Source organism: Charadrius vociferus, unplaced genomic scaffold (genome assembly GCF_000708025.1).
Source record: "Charadrius vociferus isolate BGI_N301 unplaced genomic scaffold, ASM70802v2 scaffold61, whole genome shotgun sequence".
Classification (NCBI taxonomy): domain Eukaryota; kingdom Metazoa; phylum Chordata; class Aves; order Charadriiformes; family Charadriidae; genus Charadrius; species Charadrius vociferus.
This window is the reverse complement of record NW_009646945.1, coordinates 3,273,809-3,295,384: the sequence shown is the minus strand read 5'-3', so window position 1 is coordinate 3,295,384 and position 21,576 is coordinate 3,273,809. Positions and strand designations below refer to the sequence as shown.

General features: G+C 38.7%; 1 protein-coding gene across 1 annotated transcript in view; it reads right to left on the bottom strand.

Annotated features, from left to right (window-relative positions):
- Positions 1–21,576, bottom strand: part of PARD3 (par-3 family cell polarity regulator) — a 480,197-nt gene that overhangs the window by 248,365 nt on the left and 210,256 nt on the right. The window contains exon 9 of the mRNA XM_009895122.1: positions 6,676–6,807. Within this exon, the coding sequence (XP_009893424.1) occupies positions 6,676–6,807 (132 nt within the window). The remainder of the gene's footprint in view (positions 1–6,675; positions 6,808–21,576) is intronic.

Here is a 21,576-nt window from a genome sequence, read left to right as displayed (position 1 = left end):
CTATATGAAAATCAGAAACAGACCAAGTGGGAACCTAAAAGTCAAATGGCTTTTAAATATGGAAATGAAGTTTAGATTTAGAAATCTGGATCTGAAGCCAGTTAGGTTCAAAGTCACATTTAAGCCTAGAAATGGCCTGTGGTTCTGATTCTCACTACAGAAAAAAGAGGTAAAGATTTTAACCTTAAAAACCAGAAATCACAAATACACAAATAGAGACTTACAGGCCCATCGTAAGAGCTTGTTTTACCCTCCCATGCCCCTCCTTAAGCATTCTGACACGTAACACAGAACCAGCTCCAGTAAGTCTGTGGGAACTGGGCACCTCAATACCCACCAGAGCCTCAGCCACTGGAAGCAGCTCAGCGGGGTCCAGGCTGGAAGCGTCCCAGCCGACCGCACGCATGCCTCCGCTGGACGAAGATCCAGACTCCAGCACTGCACAATAGGAGTTTGGATATTTGTATGTAGGTACTCACATTATAAACACCTAAATACAGGTTTCTCATTCTGGAGCGCACTATGCTTAGCACTTTTTCTAATATAATAATAATAACAATAAACGCAACACAGGGAGAACACTGAAACAAGTCTACAGAATAATCACTTAATTGTGGTCATGTAGGGATCACTGATACCCAATACCACTACACTCTTAGGGGAAGTCAAAGGCTATTAGCAATTACATAATAATTTTGACCATATTATATATAAAAAAGTATTCCAAAGGTGTGATTAGCCAAAGAAAAAGAAAAGAAAAAAAGAATAAGATTATTACGCATTTGTTTAGTAAGGTGCTCTTCTGGCAGCCAGAGAGGGCATTTGGCTGGCACGGAGCTAGATGCAACCGCTGCCCTTGCTGAGGTGTACCAGCCCCTCTTCCCACTGCGCGGAAGGTCAAGCCAGAGCTTTATAGATTATGTTTCATTTGAGTTTCTGAGCTGAAGGAGTTAACATCTTGCCAATACACAGAAATAAAGTGAGCAGTCAATACCTAATTACCTGTAGCAGCAGCAGCAAAGAGAAAGTATTCCTGGGCCAAATCAAGCTTTTCACCTTGTTCATAGTACAAAAGCAAGAAGAAACAGCTGTAGCACTCGGGGTGTTGACAACCCCATTAGGGGGAAGCCAGTGTGATCACACAAACAAGAACCCCCGTCTCAAGCAGTAAAAAAACTGAATTTGCAAGTGGATATGGGACTGGGGAGACTTTGAACTCTTGCAGGGGCACCTTGAGGTCTTCTGATCAGCTCTTTGTCTAACATAAACCTTTACTGAATCCTCTACCAATGCATTGGTCACTGCTGCTATCTGCCCATAGTTATAGCTATGGCCAATTACTTAATACAAAGTCAGGAGCCAAGCCATGCCTTTCTTGGCCACCTCCTATAGCTCTCTACCTGCAGAAACAAGCAAACCGCGTGAACCATGGCCTTGTTCACTAGCTGGTAACATGTTTTCCTCCCATGATGAGCCTCAGAGTAGTCCTGCCTAGTTTCACAATCCCTGGATAGCGTCCTGGCTACACCCCTACATCCCCTGCCTTTGGTACAGGACCCTCCACTGATGACCCCCCAAAAAGAGACAGGCATCTGTATTAGGCCTAGAGGTTCAAACATATGCATATCTCTATCTTTGTGACAGAAATTCTTTATAAGGGATATGACAAGCTTTAAAACCATCTTTGTATTTTATAATTTATATGCTGTCATGGTTCTGTGTTCATTAAGGTTGTTATCACAAGAGGCAAATTATAAAGTGCCTGTACTCAGATAGGGAGGAAAGCAATGAGACTCTATCTTGCACTGTACAGAGTAAAGGATAACAAGTTAAAAATGATTCCTCCAACTGAAGCCTAGCTAATCCTTTTTCCAAATCTTAAAGCACAACTCCGTACTAATGACAATAATTTTTACTGCAGTTTCAACCCATAGATGTGAGGAGTTTGAGATAAAAAGAGCGTCCAAACCCCAAGCCTCCCCCATCTCCAGTCCATGAAACACAGAAGTTCCAGACCTTTCCACTGTAGTTACAGTCATAATAAAATATAGAAACAAAAGTCCAAAACCACACCTGTCAGACGAGGAGAAACACAAAAGAGGTACATTAGTGAAAATAAAAATATTTATATACATTAGCTATACCACTATGAAACATTCAGAACTAAACAAAACAAATGAGCTGCATTTCTGCCTTCCATTCTTACATTAAGGCATAAAATAGAAGAAGGGTTTTGTTGTTAAATGAAAAATTTGACAACATGCTTAAGCAGGTGTATGAGAATCCACGAGAAATTAGTGGTTTAAATTCACCAACCTACCTCTGAAGCTCTGATTATTTCTTTTTCAAGTGACAGTGCTGAAACGCACTAATTTATAGCAACCAAATGTTTTAAGAGAGTATACTCAATCATATTAAAAGCAGGCCTTATTTTGCTGAAAATACAAGCTGAAGGCAGGTACTCTACAGCTGGAGATGTAAGACCATATGCTACTTGCACGTCTGATCTCATTGAAAAAGGAACCAGAGAAACTGTACCAGATTACTATGGACAGATGTCATGAACAAGAATAACTTAGGGGAAGTGTTCCATTACAGCACATTTTTGCTCAAGCAGACAGCAGTAGTAACCAACTTCTCTTCCCATTTCAGAATACATTTGAGTTGCTTTTATCTCTGTTTTTTCCTAGACACCAGAAGGCTACTGGGATTTTAGGAATCAGACCTGTTCTTCAGTAATAACCATGAAATTTAACTCCATCTCCTACCTTGCTTTCACGCACTGACAGATATGTATATATATTTGCATGTCATTTTAATTGACCCAATCTCATTGTATTTGCAAATCTGATCAACAGCTTCATAATTAAGCAGAGCTACTCTAGAATTTCCCTCTGCTGTTGCCCTCATACCCCTTTCCTGCCAGCAGCACAGCCGGCTCCTCTTAATCCTTCTGCAAAACAGGTCTCACCAGCAGAGCAAGGAATATACTATTTCAGTTCAAGGTGTCTTGATTGCTGCCAGTTCCAATATTTGACTAATAAAATTGAAATGACCACCCAAGAGAAGCTTCCTCTGTGCTTAAACTTAAGGAATTGGTGAAAAGTTTAACTCTTTCATACATTCCCTTTTCATGTCTCTCTGGTATGAAACAGCATGAGTCCAGATTTGATCAGGGCCTGAGCAAGTCTTGAGGTGAACTGAGGGAAAAAAGACTTCTTAAATAAAAGTGGCATTACCATATAGATGAATAAATTTCAGAAGAAATAAGATTTTTCAACTATTCCTCAAAGTTTGGTTGCTGGGAGGGGAAAAGAAAGTGCTGTGGAGGGCAAGGTGAAGAACAAAAAACAAGTTTTCTTTTTTTCAAGATATTTCAGCATTGAATTAAAGGTTGAAAATTTTATTCCTAGTACTTGACAATCTGTAGGAGAGAATGAAATAATTGAACGAAAGAGTAAAAAATACAATCCTTAACTTTCTAATTGTATTCTGAAACTGTATTTGAATTTTTGGCTTTATAGTGGTGAAATGATTCTTTGGTACAAATAGTTTCACATAACTTACTTCGTGCGCTTGAGAAATACCCAAACTTTCAGAGAAATACACGGATCATTTGCCCCGTGAACAACCAGAGGACTCTGGAACTAACGGGGAACAATCCTTAGGTAGATATAGCTACCCAGCATATACAACCAGAATACCTTAAAGGACTCAGAAAGCAGAATTAATCTTTTCCATTCCTTTGATGTATCACTCTAATTTAGCAGAGTCCTAGTAAAGCACAATAGATAGGAGCAAAACCAATTACTTCCAGGAATTTTAACAGGCTTCCTGCATTCCTCCATTGTTAGGCGCTAAAACCTAAACAAGTTTACAGAACTATTTCTCTAACAACTACTTGAATATATCTAATTCTGTGCCCTTATTAGTCCCTGCTACAGCAGTTTATAATGATTTCCTAGAAACAAGGTCTCTTGCAGTTTAGCAGAACGGGCTGTGACGTTGCAGAATTCCAGTTCGCTCCATAGTTCTGCTCATGGGAAATGAGGTGTTCTCCACACAACAATGTGATAGGACAACGATAGGGATACAACAAGGGGTAATGGCTTCAAACTGGAAGAGGGTAGATTTAGAATAGGTATCAGGAAGCAATTTTTCACTGTGAGGGTGGTGAGGCACTGGAACAGGTTGCCCAGAGAGGTTGTGGAGGCCCCATCCCTGGGGGTGTTCAAGGCCAGGTTGGATGGGGCTTTGAGCAACCTGGGCTAGTGGGAGGTGTCCCTGCCCATGGCAGTGGGTTGGAACTACATGATCTTCAAGGTCCCTTCCAACCCAAACCATTCTATGATTCTATGATAAAGGTAGGTTAGATCAGGACTATTGTTACTCCCTATATCTGTAATGGGTTCTGCCCTAGAGGTTTCTTGGCACTGTCGCTGCCTTACCCTTGGTGCCAGACCTGCTGTCTGCTACTTTTTATGCCCGTATGATCAGGGTGCACAGACCACTCCAGCCCCTTCACAGCTCTGTCAGGTGGGCACACAGGAATAGGACTGGAAGCTGCTAAATTAATTAATTATGCCACATAGCAACCTGGGCACTTGGGTTTCTTGTTCACAGAAGTGAAAGGCTTAACGAGTGGAAAACAAAAAGCCCACAGAGGATACTGAAAAAGACATTAGGGTCTAAAATCTAAAAAAGAGTGGAAGAATATCTCTGTCTGCAGGTGCTCCATGCCCTGCCAGGCCCTTCCCTCCCTCTCTTGGCAGAGCTGTGCTGCATCCCACTCTCACTGCGGGCTTGCTTCTGTCAAACAGGTTTCGGTCTAATTAATTGTCCTGCCAATATGAAATCGTGAAAGTATCCTGGTCTTCCAGGTACAGGCAGATTAACACATTTAAAGAATAAACGCGCGCTCTCTCAAAAAAAAAAAAAAAAAAACCACCACAAACAAACCAAAAAAAATCCCAAAACCAGAAAACTTGCTCAGAAGAAACATGATATTTGCAATTTCAGACTTCAAACAGTTAACTCAGGCAGCTAATACTCTTCCAGCTTACCACTAGTGCCCAATTATTTACCTAATTGGTGAATAAATTGAACTAGTTAAGCTGTTCGGAGACCAGAATCAGTGCAAAACTTAACATAAAACATCATACATTAAAATATTAATGTACCCAACATTTTGTAAGATGATCACTATTAAGATTCCTAATCCAACTCCTTTTGCTGAGACAACAGTTTCATTAATTGCCACGGTGAAAATCTAATGATGCATGGAAATATGCCTCAAAAACATCAAACAAGCAGAACTGTCACAGGAGATGCCTTCAAATCTGGGCACCAACTTTCCATTTCAACACAGGCAGATACAAAGGCAGCAGCTAAACTCATCCACACTAACTGTACATCTTTTGAGAGGAAAAAAGTAATGGAACTACCACTACCATTACATGTGCAGAGGAAAATATTCAAGACCAAATACAGAGGGTTTTTTTCATAAAACATATAATTTTAAATGAATCTGCAGCTAATTGCAATATACAAAAATAGTTAATAGCTCGTATTTGGGTTTTTTTAGATTTTTATACTCTTGTGATATTACTTAAGCTCCGTTATAACGAAGAATGGAGTTGAATACAAAATGTTTGGAATCCTCTAGGATCTGGCAACGCTGGACTTCAAATATCGGTACGGAAATTGTGGGTGAAGGAGACCAGTCCCCAGGACACCAGCCCAGTGTTGGACTCTAAACTTTCCTTCCCCCATTGACAGGGCACAGTGCAAGACACCTGGGCTTTGTCAAATGGCAAATTTCATTTTGAAGCTCCTCTGTATAAAGCAAATTCTGGTTTTATGCCCTATTGCTGTAAAATACAAAATCTATACATTTATGTTCAATGCAAAATCTCAATGTTTTCATGTCACATTGTATAAAGAAGAAAGATGAGGTAACAATCCTACAAATGCACTATCCTGTATATGAGCTTCCTGTTATATTTCCAGTCTCCATAGTAATGACACATTTTCATTATACATTTGAAGACACTTCTTGGAAAATTTCAGGCACATACAAATACCTAAAGTGAATGCTAGGTAATTTTAATTTCAGACCTTTAAACCTCTATGCCTACCAGCTTATTAATAAAAAAAAAAAAAAAGTTGGAACTACTTAGTGTCTCAAAAAAGCCCAATATCAAAAGCAGTATAAATATACACTAAATAAATAACACAGTCTTCAAATTTAGAATTAAGATATTTTACAATGTTAAGAATAACAAGCATTTAAAAGTGCAGTGCCAAAACTGACACACATTTGGCTATTCTGCAGTAATATTATTAGCTTTCAACAGCAAAATATTTATCAAAATAATACTCTCTAATTAAAATAACCCTGTTGGTATCAGTTGTGAAGAACAGCAGCATTCCACATACTATATAAATGTGTTTATGACTCAAAAATGAAATAATTTGCAGTTGTCCATTTCAGTATTAATGCTGTTTTTTGAGAAGCTGAAGGAACGCCATACAAATTTAGTCAGCACACTGCTTGGTGCTTGTATCATGCGTAGAGAGCCCATATCACATAAGAATACACTTCTTTGTAATAGCTCGGAGCAGCATAAAGATTAGCTTGATAAAGTAATATATATATATACACATATATATTACCTGTTCTTGCCTCTCCAGCCACTTGTCCACCATGGGATGACTGGCACTTAACGATGAACGAGCATTGTCTCTCTGAAACTGGTTAGACCAGCTACTAGTATCTCGTGGTAGGCTTCTGTAGTTTTCATCTTTCTAGTTTAAAAGAAACAAAAAAGTGTCTTATAAAAAACAACCAGTCCTTGCACATTAACAATGCAGCTGGTTATTAAACGAATACAAAAGGAAGACTGACAAAGGAGAACACAGGTCCAGCTGGGCCCAAGGACAACGCGATTGCCCAGCCACTCAATTGCAAGAGCTCCCCGTCTTTAACAGCAGTGAAGCCCAAGCAAAGACTTCGGGGGGGGGGGTTGTAGCTCCTGCACCCACTTGTGCTTCACTACCTCTCTTTTCCAGCCTCAAAACTCTAGTGCACAGACTTCCCAAGCACACCATCAGCAAGGCTTTCAGAGCATCATGCTCCTTTAGTTTTATTCTCACCAAAAGCAAACACACCACACAACGGTCCACCCAGCGACAGCTAAGGCCACTACGTAATGTTCCCAAGTCTCTGTACGTAATCAGTTTTACAATCAAAGCTGTCTCACTGCTCCAGGTACTGTCATTTAGACCAGAACAGCATGCTGTAGAGTTCAAAACTTGATTTCATTGTTCCACATAATAATGCTTTGCTTGGTTTGCCTGAAGGTATACAAATACAGTCACATTTGTAAAAAAGCAGCAGATGGAGACTGTGCTGACAGAGATGCATTTGTCCCATTGAGAGAGAGAAAAAAAAGATATTTTAATTGATGAGTTTGTCTTCACATCTTTCCCACAAGCTGTACAAATTCTTCAGCTTCTAAAGGTGATTAGTCCTTACCCAGTCTGATCATTAAAAGCCAATAAAAACAGAGGCAGATCCTTAACAGTGGGAGTTACCCGTAGCCCAAATTCAATGGATTACTGATAACTTACATAGGTTAACTTCCTCCAATTGAAATAATATATGGAACTGATATTCTGCTTAGCTTTTTAAAAGAGGATTACAAATGTACTGAAGGTATCCTTCCTTCAGGAGCAGAGTATTTGTTCCCTTCCATGTTTGTCTAGCCTCACACCAAATCAGATAATTTATTTTTAATAATTCATTTTTTATAATTTATTTTTATATTTTTCTTACAGTCAATTATTAGCACATAAAAGAGGATTGTAGCCCTATATATTTTTCAATAATACTGCTTTTAGGAATCTTGAAAATCTCTTTAAAAAAATAAACAAACACCAGTGCACATTAGCAGCTAAAAACTTTTTTTTATCATTCGTAGCACACAGCAAATTTTTGACCCTTTCTTAAATCAATACTTCATTCCATCAGCATGAGTATTTCCTTTCCCTATCTACTGTATTTCCCTGTTTTACTGTATTTCTTTGGCTTGGCACAGTATTAGTCCAATATTCTAGAATATGAACTGCAGCATCAGTTCCCTTACAATTGTCCTTCACAACTTTGTTTCTTGTAAATATACGACAGGTTTTGCTAGGGAATCCAGATCTCACTGTAACTGTGATACGCAGCAGTTTTGAAAAGCTTCCTGTGCGAGAGCGGTCTTTTCCCAGACATATCAAACTTAACCCTTCTTAATTGATGACAACTTATTTTCTTGAAAGAGACTTTGTAGTAAAAAGTAAGTCTTCCATTTCTTGAATTCAACCAGCACAAGATACCCTTGTAAAAATGTCTGCACAAGTAACCAGCTGGACAAATCACCACCATGAATTAGTTTACCCTGCCACAAATGAGTAAGAACTTTGCACCTTGGAGCAACTAAAAAAAGATCCAGTTTCCCAGTGTGGTTAACCACACAGCAAACTAGAAATTGCTCAATCTCTTGCTTAGAAAGGGACAGTGGAAGTCAGTGGCTGCTCTGTACAACTGTCCCTTAGCAGAGTCATAAAAGCCAGAGAACAGTATGTACAAATTGATTTTTTCCTGTTGCTTCTCTTATTCAATTCTTCTCTTCTGGTGACAGAGGTGGCACAGTTCCTATAGGCCAAAACAACAATTTCTCTTGTTCAAAGTGGTGGAAAGGTATAACAACAAAATCAAAATCTGACAAAGAAATAACGAAAGATCATTTTATGCACAACCCCTCCGATACAGTTGGTGCATGTGTTATTGTCATCTAACAATAACGCGCTATCTGACAGACCATCACCAAGTCCGAATGAATAGAAATTTCTTCCTATGTAATGAGATGTTTTCTGTATTTCTGTACTTTATAGGTAATTCCATTTTTATTGATTCAAGTTTACAATCTTCAATATAAACTTTTAAAAAAGACATTGTTATCTACGCTACACAAAAATCTTTCTCCACACAGCATCCATTACCTGTGAACAGGAGTTTTTTGCAAGAGCAAGAGAGAAGGTAAAAAAGTTCATCAAGGGATGTGTTGTTCTCCAATCACTCAAATGCTAAGTCTCTGATCAGAATCATGCAGGACAGTCTTATTGCTTAGAGTTTATATTGGAACCTAATTCTGTAAAAAGTCTTAAACACCAGAGCACACAATATAAGTGAAATTATATAAGCTAAAAGAGTTCAATCGGGCCTCTGTTTGGTGCATCTATGCTAATGTCAAGAGTCCTGCAAGGAGTTTACTCCTAACACTATCTGCGCTGACCAGAAGAGTATATTCATCCCATCCACTGAAATATTTCTGCTGTAGCCCACTTCTGTAGACGATTGCCTTTCTCCTGCTAAGCCCTATACCAGTTCCTTTTACACAGAAGGCACCAAAGTCACTCTGCACTTTTTCTGACAGCAGAAGTAAGAGCTGGAATGGCAGAGATGTGATTTCTGTAACTTCTTGTGTTTCTCAGTGCTGCTCAGAGGCTCAAAATAGCACTGTTATCAGAGTGGAACAGAGTGGAACAAAATACCTTCCCAGTGTTGCCATCACACACAAAGTCATTTTGCTGTTACCCCAAAACCACGAAACATTAGAAAAACAACCTGCCATACACAAGTTCTCCACTCCTTTCTTTGTCGCTGCTTCTGGGCTAATGGATAACCCTGTACCCAACCGGTGACAGCACTGGCACAAGCACTAAGCTCGCCCAGGAGCAGAGAGACCAGCGCTTTTAACACTGCTGCACGTGGTCCTTAACGCAGACAGCTGCACACCAGAACCCCAAGATGCTGCTGGCTACCTGGAACCCCATCTGCGCAGGGATCTCCATTACTGCTACTGCCAGATCTAATTCAAAGACAGCAGTGATGATAACTAGAGAGGTGGAAATGAAGAACACCTTTCCGCAGCTTAGACATCGTGATTTATTAAACCAGATGCAACGTTTTTTGCTATTTAAAACCTATATATATAGGTTGTCTTTTAAAAAAAAATAAAAATAGGCAAATGTTAGCCCAGAAAGCTTTCCTTCTATTCAGCATGATCTAGCATTAGCACACAGGCTCCCAACATCTGACTGGGAAAGGTGTGTGTCACTTTTAACTTCAATACCATAAAGAAAAAGATTTCATGGTATAGAAGCCATCAGGGTCACACAGGGAATTCTCATTTCTTCTGGAGCTGCAGCAGTAAGCCCTCCTGGGACCAGGGCTGACACGCATCATCAGTTACAATTAAATGCTCTAATTTTTTTTAAAAAAAGTTTCTTTCCCAAACATCTTTGGGGACCATGGGCCATGTCAGCTTTATCATGTTTGAAATGGAAATTGATCAATATAACACTAAAACTGCCAAGTCACAATATTACCACTACACTTAACAGCAGCATTTTGCAGTATTTTTAATGAGGACACATAATCTCACACCTTAAGATTTATTTCAGCATGGTGTCCCTGCAGAGCTTTGCTGGAGGGTTGGGTGAAAGAGGACAGGAAAAAAAAAAAAGCAATTTTGCTATACTTTTAATTTCAGATGATTTGCAATATATAACAAGATCCTCATCAAAGACTGTGCAGCTTGTAGATGAAATGATACATTAGCATGATCTGTGTACTTCAATTACTGGCTGACACTGCATAAACTCACTCATGATTTTAACCCACAGTTGTACCCCTACAGCCTCCCAGCATCACTAACCCAACCACAATGTCCTCCACACATTACAGTGACAGTTCCACGTCTGCCAGCTCATTTGCCACTAGGCCACTTTCCAAACAGTGAGGTTGGGTTTTTCCCTTTGTTTTTACCTCCTCTATGGCTAATGTAAAGTGTGGCAAATTTTGGTGTGACTGTTGTTTTTTTTTAAAAATACTAGGTAGCAATAGAAGAACAGATTGAAGAGCTCTTCAATGCAATTCTCTGGAAGGAGAACCAAAAACGTAAACCAAGTTTTCACTTTAATTATTTCTACAGCAAATCAGAAAATTGCCCACCTCTCGTTTACGATCTTCACTAAGAGAGACTATTTTGGGCACTGACATTTTTTTTTATATCCATTATTTTTTTCTTGTACACTGTGCACTTTTGGAAAGGCTTCTCACTTGCTTGGGTTTGATTCCTTGTGATGGCTTCAGACTGAGAGAGGATTTGTCCATGTTGATGAGAGATGAGACTTCGTTTAATTTTTTGAGGTTATAATTTCATTTGACAGACTTCGGGCAAATTCATGTCTACAAGTGTATTTATTGTTGTTGAAATACTGTAAAGGCTGCTCTTCTTTCTTTTTATGCTCCACTATGTCCATGTTAAACCCTGAACAGTTTGGTGTCACTCTCAGACAGGATGCTAAAAGCTGTTATTATCATAGAATCACAGAGTTAACAAAACATCCATATAGATCATGTAAATAAACTCTCTGATGCAAACATCTGTTTATAAATGCAGTAATATACACATATACCCATTTCCCATGCTGACTGAATGTCTAAGTGAACAGATTTCTGGAGTTTTTTGTTTGGTTGGGCTTTTGTGTGTTTTGCTTTGTTTTAACTGGACTTTACACAAATAAATCAGGGATAAGACCAACTGGATCCCTATTTCTCAAAAAAAAAAAAAAAAGAAGGCTGCACAAATAATGTCTATTTTACAGGGAAAATATATTACATATGGGAAATGAATTAAACTGATAGATTTATTTAACGAACAGAAATCCCCTTTTGAAAAAACAGCTTTTTACATAGAGATCAAATTTGGAACTGTTCTTCTATTCATCAGCAGCTTTTTAACAACCGATTGTACCAAATTTCAACAGTTTAGCTCGAAACTAATAGTACCAGTCATTCTTGATAAATATCCATATACCTTAGGAATCTGACACTACTGCTTGGGCAAGGTTCCTTTTCCTCTCAGTAGATTCAGTTTACTTTATCATTCTACAGTTTAGTTTCAAAGCTTAGTTTTTTTGAGTTGTATTGAAGAACGTGACCCCAGGAGCTACAATAATCCAGATACAGCCCAGCCATCTAACGCATATCAGAAGGAACCAGTCCTAGTCACCCAACGCAAGGAACTTTTCATCTTAGGCCATTCTCCAAGGAGTAAAGTAAAAGAGGACTCCCACATTAAAGAATTATCGCAGCTTTGTGCCTCCTCTCAGCTCTCACCCCGAACATGGGTCGTTTCCAGCAACTGGTAAAAACTGTTGTAGGATACAGAAGATGCAAATCTAATAGTCTAATAAAGAACTTGCATGCCCTATTTATGATGAAAATAGATGAGAAGAATGACCACTCTGTAGTCATTCTGACGTTTTCAGCAAGACTAGTCTTCAGAAGTGACCCTCTCTATAGCTCTGTGAATGGAATTTATGTATTATGCATCAACACTAGCTCATTAGATGCCAACGAGGAGAAAGCCAATTGAAAAGCCAGTGTTCTGCTTAAGTTCTATCACCTTACGCTCAGAAATTTCCAGAGTCGTCCAATTCCAATTCATATATTCCATGTTACCCTTTGATTGACAAGCAAGTCCTGACCTTAAAAAAAAGTAGTAACTAGGGGCCATAATGAACAGATAGTTTTCTGTGCATACAGTGTTATATGTAAATATTTTGTGTTAAAGAATATGGGCTAAATTAAGAGTAAAGTAAAAAACATGCGACTGCCCATCCAAAACATTCTGTTGTTTACAACAGAAAAATCAAAAATGTCATGATCTCTGCACATATACAAGCAAAGCCAGAAATTACCAGGCAGTGTATATTGTTATTTCTCAGACTGAGGGACAGGAAAGAAGCTGCTTCTCTATTCACTCTTTACTTATTAATCTCACAATAAAATCTCAAGACAGATAATGCAAAACAATGCAAATAACATATGGCACTTGATATTCTGTAATTATAATTCAGAAGCTGGATGATTCTCGATAGATGATTCTATTGTAATCACTTGTTTTTAATTCAGGGTCTTTGCTTTTTGAAACAGTCAGAAAAGGTACGATACTAAAGAAGGTTCAGCAGTGTGCACTCTCTGATTTTATTTCTGTAAGCTTCTTAACTAAAAAGGCATCTCTTTCCATAGTTTCATTTTAAAGAAAAATAAAGGAACCAGTGAACTTAAAATGTCATGAAGATACAGTTCTGATTCCTCTACACATTATACTTAGAAACCAGCTTCTCCTTTACTATTTTTCACCAAATATTCTCTTTTGCTGTGCCACTTTAAAGGCCTCTAAAGACTTGCTATGTATATACAGCTACATATGAATCAATAGGCTACCTGTTTAAATGCAGTAATATAATTATGCACCATCCTGCCATTTTCACCAGGTATTTGCTTTTGTACCCAAATTTATACAATGCTTTATGTCAATTTGGATTTAGGTCAAATAGCATTTTTTAAGTTGTTTGTTTATTTTAATTGTCAACACCTCTTTGTTAGATTCCTTTGGAGAGCCAAAAAATTAAATTGCAGGAGGAAAAAAAGCTGATAATGAAGTTATTTCAAAAGTATGCTCTGAAGGCAGGATTTAACAAATAGAATGTTAATATTAAATAGATTCGGAGAGCTAAGGAAAACGGGAAACAATGGGGTACAGGAAACTTCACAACGATCTTCTATTTAGATCTTGAAATGAAGAAATAAACCACCAGCAGTATCCTTCTAAGTGTCGGGTAGATGCTTTCAGGTGGCCATAACTCTAAAATGGTGCAACTGCCTGTTTGTATGTTTATAAACTTGCATCTGCAGTCCTGAAATGAAGAAATGAAGTTGGGGGATGAGGTAACCATTTTGTCAACTCAGACTAACTAAACTGTTTTTTTCCCCCCCTCCTTCTTCATTACATTGACAAGCGTGGAGCAGAGCAGTGATTTAAGGTCAGAAGCACGAAGGCAATGCCCCAAACCCGTGGCAAGCGGCTGTGCCTTCGCACGCAGCTGCAGCAGCCGCTCCTCCCCTGTGCCAGCCCTTACCCGCACCACCAGCCTCCTCCCTATTTAACAGCACGGGCAGGGGACTCCCAGCAAAGCCTCCGTCATCTCATCGGACTTGCAAATTCATTTCAGACCTTGGCCAGAATCCCTCCTGCGGTCTGCAGGGAAAGGCCCAAATAGGTACCAGATGGGGGACTTGTAGCAGTGTGTTTCTCTTTTATCTGAGTTTACAGTACCACCGTCACCTTAGGCTCCTTGCAGTCTCATGGGCATCCTCTCAATTCAGCTTGCTTGTTTATTAATTTACAAGCCCTTCTCACCTTAAAGAGCTTCCCATCATTCTCCATCTTATGGTTTTAGCTTTTGTCCAAATTTCTTTTACTTCGTGTGCTCAGCAGGCAACGCTCCTAAGTTGGACATCTGTATACAGGAGCTGAAGAGCTCATTTATAAGACAGCAATAAAACTGGGTGGTAGCACAGAATGATCATCCCCTTTCTGTCTGGCTGTGAAACAAAACCAGGCTAAGTGACATCTGTTTCGGCCCCAAATTTAGTCATAACAGAAATAAGCCCAGAAGGAGACTAGGTGTTCCTGGTTTGAAATACTGTATTTACTGGAGCTGAACTTCCCAACTAATTAATTCTTACTATCTCCTCCCCGGCCATGCTACTCTTTTGTATAGATTAGTTCCACATTGGGTCTGAATTTCATTCTGAGACTACTTTGCCTGGTTGTCTTTCCTTGTCTTCTTATGTGATTAGTATTCATTGCAACATGATCTAGGTTCATTTAAAAATACAATGAATACAGCAAAAAAGGCTGAAATAATCATTGTTTAAACCGCGCAGACTCATGTCAGAACACCATAGGGAAGCACAGCCTGTAACCTGGATTGTACTTTAAACTCCTTTTTCTTGCTAGCTACACATTCCGCCAAAATCCAGAACTGCTTTGCACCAATGCACAACTTTGGTAATATAAAAACAGACAAATATATGAATCTGCAGAAACTCTTGAACCACACGTGTATACTGTAAACACACAGTTGTGGGTTACAACTAAATAGATGGTCAAAACCCAGATGCAATTATTGTTAAGGAAAACCTGTGTGTTTCTAAGCTGGAAAAAATAAAAATAAAAATCACTAAACCCGAACATCCAACTTTTTTTTCTTCTTTTTTTTAAACTTATTCAGTCTTTTATCAAGCTACTCTTTTTGGCCCAGAGTTTTTCAACCTCAAGCCCAGGGAGAGCTGCAAGAACATAAAAAAAGTAAAAGAAATAGAGCTGAACATTTAAACATGGGAATTTGCAAAGTACACATTCACTTAGATAAATGGCAGAGGAAAAGTCAGCCATTCATTACAACTTCAATTATCCTATACCATGTACTTGACAGCTTTGTGTTTTCAGTATAGCTTTCACCGTCTCTCAGAGAGAGGTGCTGTACACCGCATTTACTGAAGGGAAAAGACAAACAACCTGTGCATGTTCCACCATTCCTTCATCACCAGTAAGAGACGCGCTCATCCAGACCCTCCTTGGCACTCCCAGCTCATGATGCAGCACTGTGTCCCCTCACCTATGGACCAGGCATTGCTCACCCAGGTATTGCTCACCCATCACACAGAAAAAGAGATGGGATAGCACAGCACTGGGAGAAAAAGGCATATTCTTCCTACACTACTGACAAAGAACAAAGATTGAGAGTGATCAACAGACTTGCACAGCCTCAGAGCAGAACTGGAAAAAAATTCACCAGCTCTCAGATCTCTCTAGCATCTTGCACTAATAATCTGTCTCTTTGGGGGGACAGAGAGGAAATTTGATAGATGGGCTTCCACAAATGGATGACTCAGAGCAAAAAAGAGGTAAAACAACAAAAAAGATGGAGAAAAATCACACCTTCATTTTGGATTTGATCTTTTTGTTGTTGGCTTTCCCCCTGCTTCTTAATGCATCTGGTTATGACTGACTTTTGGATGTAAGCAGTTGAATGCCGTCCATGTACACACTATTCGGCAAACAGAATAGAGCAGCATCAAGTGGTACACGTTCGCTGTTACCTCTCTGTGCACCAGGCAAGGATTTTTCATTTTATGTCTCTCATTCCCAACCTGCTGCTGCTGCTGAGAAATACTGTATTTGTTTTCACATTTTGAAAGTCAGGAACGTTGAGTTCTTCCACAGAAATTTTAATTTTTATTGCACTAAAACATCACTAGCTGTTCCGTAAAGAAAGTCAGACTTTTCTCCGTGGTATCCAGTGAAAGCACGAGAGGCAATGGACACATAAAGAAATACAAGTAATTCTATCAAAACATAAGAAACAACTTTCTTACTGTAAGGGTGATTGAACTCTGGAAGAGGTTGCCTAGAGAGGTGGTACAGCCTCCATCCTTGGAGATGCATCTACTCCAAACCTGACTGGACACCGACCTGAGTAATCTGATCTAGCGAACCCTGTTTTGACCGGAAAGGTCGAACTAGATGATCTCCAGAGGTACCTTCCAACCTCAGCTGTTCTGTGATTCTGTGAAAGTCATGAATTTTACACGCTACCCAGGACAAAAATAACATGAACTATGTTTATTTTATATTGTACTCTGTTTGGGTACCATTCCTCTAAACTATTTCATCATCAGGTGACAAGCTGCCAGCAACAAGTTTTGGTAACTTTTGGTTTTTGAATTTCCATTAATCTCTCTCCTATAACAACATTTTCTGCATTAAAACACTCTATTTCATCATCTGATAACTCTCTCGCATTCTCCCTTCCTCTCAGTCTATGTGAAATCACACCTGAAATGACAAAAATTGTGACTGTCTCACTGAAAAGAGGAAAGCCTCGCTCAAATAAACCTGGATGAAGAAATATTCATGGCTACTGAATCCTTCAGAACTCCTGTTTAAAACATTGCATTTTTAACTTGAAAGCAGGAAGCTGCATTCATTACGCGAGGGTTTAAAACCTATCATGACAGAGACGTCAGGCTTTTTGCATTTGCTCTGTATTTCTCCTTAGCTGTTGTACTACAGCACTTTACCAACATTGTTCCTCAGTACACACTACCTCCCTTCTGCTGGAATGCAAACCAGAAGCAAAGGTTCCCCTGAAGCATCAGCAACACTTCGGTCTCTTGTTCGCAGAATGATGCCCAGTCTTTTAGTCAACAGTCTACCCTAGTCAATCTAACCAATTTATACTCTGCAGTTCAGACTCCCTGGCTCTAAAATGACACCAACACACACAGTTGTAATATAAGACACTTCAATCCTCTGAATTATAGTTAAAACCTATTGAAATACTCTGTCTTTGGTGAGGGTGATAAAGCAAACTTCACTAAGCTGTGTTTAAAAAGACTCAATGCTAAATGAAACTAATTTTCACTTTAAATCTGATTTTGACACTGACATACCATTATTGTTCAATCTTTTCATATAATGCATGTAAGCTTTTCTCCTATCTAGACATACTTCATTAGAGATTTTTTTTTTATTCTGTTTACAAAGAGGATTAGAAAGCATTGCATCTTTCACATAAATAAAAAAACCTATAATCCAACAATCAGAAAATTTGTACTCATCAGTCTCAACCCATAGAAACAGTAAAAATACCTACAAGAAGAGATGTTGGGAAACACAGTTCTTTACAGGTAAGGGATTTGACACTAGATGAAACCTAGATCACTTTCATACTCCCATTTCAAATTCTTCCTCTGTATTTTACAGACCCCAAAAAGTTTAGGTTTCCAAGTAGGAAGAAAGTACATCCTGAAAATAATTATTCCTACAAGGCATGGCTATTTCCAAACTCAAGATACATATATGGGCAAACCCATTTAAAAACAAACAAACAAGAAAAACTGGCTGCTGACTAAATGGCAATGGCAAAAAGAGAAGAAAAAAAAATTTAAAACTGATGTGCCAAGTACATTCAGCTATGTGTTTGCTGTTGCTGATCCACCACGCAGAGCACGTTGCGTGCCATTTGCTTTGCTCCAGGTGGGTGAACCCAGGAGCGAGAGAGGCACAGAAGCCCATGCACAGTCATTTTTCTCTCTCATTGCTCCCTCTTGAGCTCTCCTTCTTGGTGTACATTTTCACTTCTTTCTGCTGTACCAATGCTGTTATCTCTGATGCAACAATATATGAATCAAATTCGGGAAAGTCACAGGAGGAAATTTTTCATAAGCCAGTTAGCCATGGTATATCCCTGCATTAAGCAAGGCAGGTTAACTAGCTAAGCCTTGCATCTTTCAGAGAACCAGGTTCAAAGCAGATAACTAATTTGTAATCATATGCAATTCCTCATCACAAATATAGACACAAATTTAAAAAAAACACACTTAAAATACATGGTATAATTAATTCACAGTTGCTATAAGATGCAACATATCTGGTTGTTGCATTCATGTTCTTCCAATACAGTAACATAAATAAAGAAACCTGATTTTCATTTATGTAGCTCACACCTATTAAGGACAGCTAGTTAAGCCAATAGGCTTTGGTACTGAATTATTAAGAATGGGATTCAAATTAACAGTTATTCAGAAAACAACAATATAAAAAAATATTTTACTGCAGTGGAAAAAAGCGCACTTGGTATGCTTCAGCTGCACTCAATCTGTTCAGCTGTACAGTTCAACACAATTCAAACAAAATTACAGCTTGCAAATCAGGTATTACCGGAGGCCTTTGAGAAGATATTTTTACTAAGAGATTTCTTCTTGTTTCATTAGAATGGCTCAAGGAAGCAAGAGACAGGATTAAGTGAAGCTGTGAGTCACCAGGTAATACAGATATGTCTCAAACAAAAAAAGAGCATCTGAAAGTGATTTGATTATTCAGTTTAGGAAAAAAAAAAAACAAAAAAAAACCACAAGAAATGAATTTACCTACTAAAGCTGCTGATAATCATAAGCCAATTTTGTGAATACTTGCACAGATGAGGAGACCTAATCATTAGGTTGAGACCACGCACAGGAATGATACAGAAGGAAGAGGTCTGGAATTACCTACCTGAGTACAGTTACCAACACTACAGTAACTTGTAAATAACCACTAATGATAATTCTTCAAATACTTAAGTACTTTGGGACACAGAATGTCTGGTTTCAAGTTCCTCTTACAGGCGAACAATACAGAAACCAGAAATGATTGAGATTCCAATTCTAAGGAAACACAGAGTGTATTGTGATATGCTGACAATAAATGTTTCTTTACACTGAGATGATATGAAAAATGGATGAAAGTGCAAATCCAATTTAGTGCAAGGGTTTCATACCAAAACATCCTACTTACTGTAGTGGAAATGATCTCAAGTTCAACACACATTCAAATCTGCGCAGGACCTACTCAGGCCCCTCCAAACCAAACTCTGTCCCTCTCTGATCATTCTCTTCTCTTCTTAAGGAGAAGCCTCATGTCTGGCTTCATCTGCCCTAACAGCAACAGGTAGCACTACACTATCTTCAACAGGATCCTTCAAACATCCCACATTTTTTCGTCTTCTCCGGTGCCCTTTTCCCTTTCTGTTTGCCCAGAACTACTGGCATATGTCCTGGCTCCTCACAGCCCTCAGTGCATGGCAGCACTCCCACCCCTTCATTTCATCTCATCTTGGGCATCTGCCCATTTTCCTGCCACTCCAAATTTTTCTTACCCAAAATGAAACAAACACCAGTAAGGAGTCTTCTCTCGCTTGCCCCCGAGAAATAAATCCCTTCTGCCAGATACATGCAGTTTTCTTCTGCTAATTCCTCCAAAAATTGGACAGGGTTTCTACCTGTCAATTATTTCTCTTTAGAGGTGACGGGCTGAAAGTAATGTCACTTCTTAGAGTCAGTAGGTGGATGAAGCTTTTGGCAACTCTCCCAGAAACCCTTTTCTTGTTTCTGCAAGATACTGCTGGGGCAAAGTTGCTAATCTACAACTGTGCTGCAAATCTCAGCCCAAGAACATATGTTCTTGTGCTGTCAAGAGAGAGAACTGCAGTGAAAACATTACGTAGTGCCAACCGCCCACAAAAGATATATGGGTGCTCAAGCCCAATGCACTGAGCAGAAAATTAAGATTGTTCTCATTGCTTTGCTTGAAATGTCTGTGTCATCTATAATCAATGAAACAGTCTGGAACAAAGCACAGCCATCTCTTTGTTATCTGAGTAGCTGAAGAAAACAACCTAACGTAAGAAAAGTAGTGAGGACTTGTTATAGTTCAAATAAACAAAATACATTTGTAGAAATTCAGTGTTAGTATTTTGGTAAGTGCCTGGTGACAGAGATTTCAAAAATGCACCTTTTAGCAAAATACTACAAATTGAATTGTTGCTAATACTGGGAAAGAAAAGGAGAATTCTTAATATCAATTCCTAAAAGAAATAGGATTCACTACAAAATCTTGACTTGCGTGAAGAAATCAAGATGCTGAAAACACAAAATAACAGTCTAGCACAAATGAACTCAGGATTAATTCATAACATGTATTGCACAAGCAATTATCATTTAACTCCAGTTGTTTACTGCGTCTCACCTATTAAAAATAGTGCACTCGGTGCTCTGCTCTATTCAAAGGATCGATGCATAGAGTATGCAAAAAAGGCAAAAGAAATTATCAGTATCTACTGTACTAACCAACCTACGTTAGTTCTGTCCAATCTTGTTGATTTAATGTTCTCTTGTGCCTTGCTTCCCATCACTACGTGAGATCACATGCATTCCTTTCCAGTTTGGTCACCATGCTCCAGTAGACATGAAATATTTTCATGAAAATCAGGAGTAAGTACATGCTGAACAACTAATGATGCAAGAAGACCAGTGTGAAAGATTAACTGCTGTTCAATTCTCTCCAACTTCTGCTAACTTCAGACACGCAAAGAAATCTGATTATGCCATGTGTGGCCCTCCATATCTATGCTTGTGGAGTAATGAAGTGCAGTCTCATTACGATTTCAGAAAAATTAACTGAACACTTCAAATGAATTAGTTTATAATTTTTCTTCTCCAAATCAGAATAGTATAAAGATATTTTTCAAAACAAAATGCAACTCTGTGCCACAACAGTACAAGTGACAGGAAATACACCATTACCTATCTAAAAACCTGATCAAGCACAGACCTAATGATATCATGTTAAATTGACACCTCTGTAAGAACACGGACCTCAGTGCCTATGAGCATTGTGCTTTTATAGATGTTTTTGAAATAACTAAAAGCCCACCAAAGGTACTTCAGTTCATTAGCAGCGTGTAAAGACTTCTTTATTTCAGGCATGGGAGCCCTAGCTGCAGTGTCTTAGTTTGCATTTATACTACCCAGAATTAATAATAACAAAGAAAAAAATAAAATAGCTGCATATTTTCCAACAGGATTTTGTGCTGCACAGTCAGAATGGTAACCAAAAGTGCGACTTTCTTTAAAAATAACTCATTTTTATTGGGAAATATACATGTGGTTTTTGCTGTGAGTTTGTTTGCAAGTTGCCATCACAATTACGGGCAACGTCGGGGGCTGTACAAAAGGGAATATTTCTTCCATATTTTTTTTCAATAATGCACTGAGAAGAGAGCTTC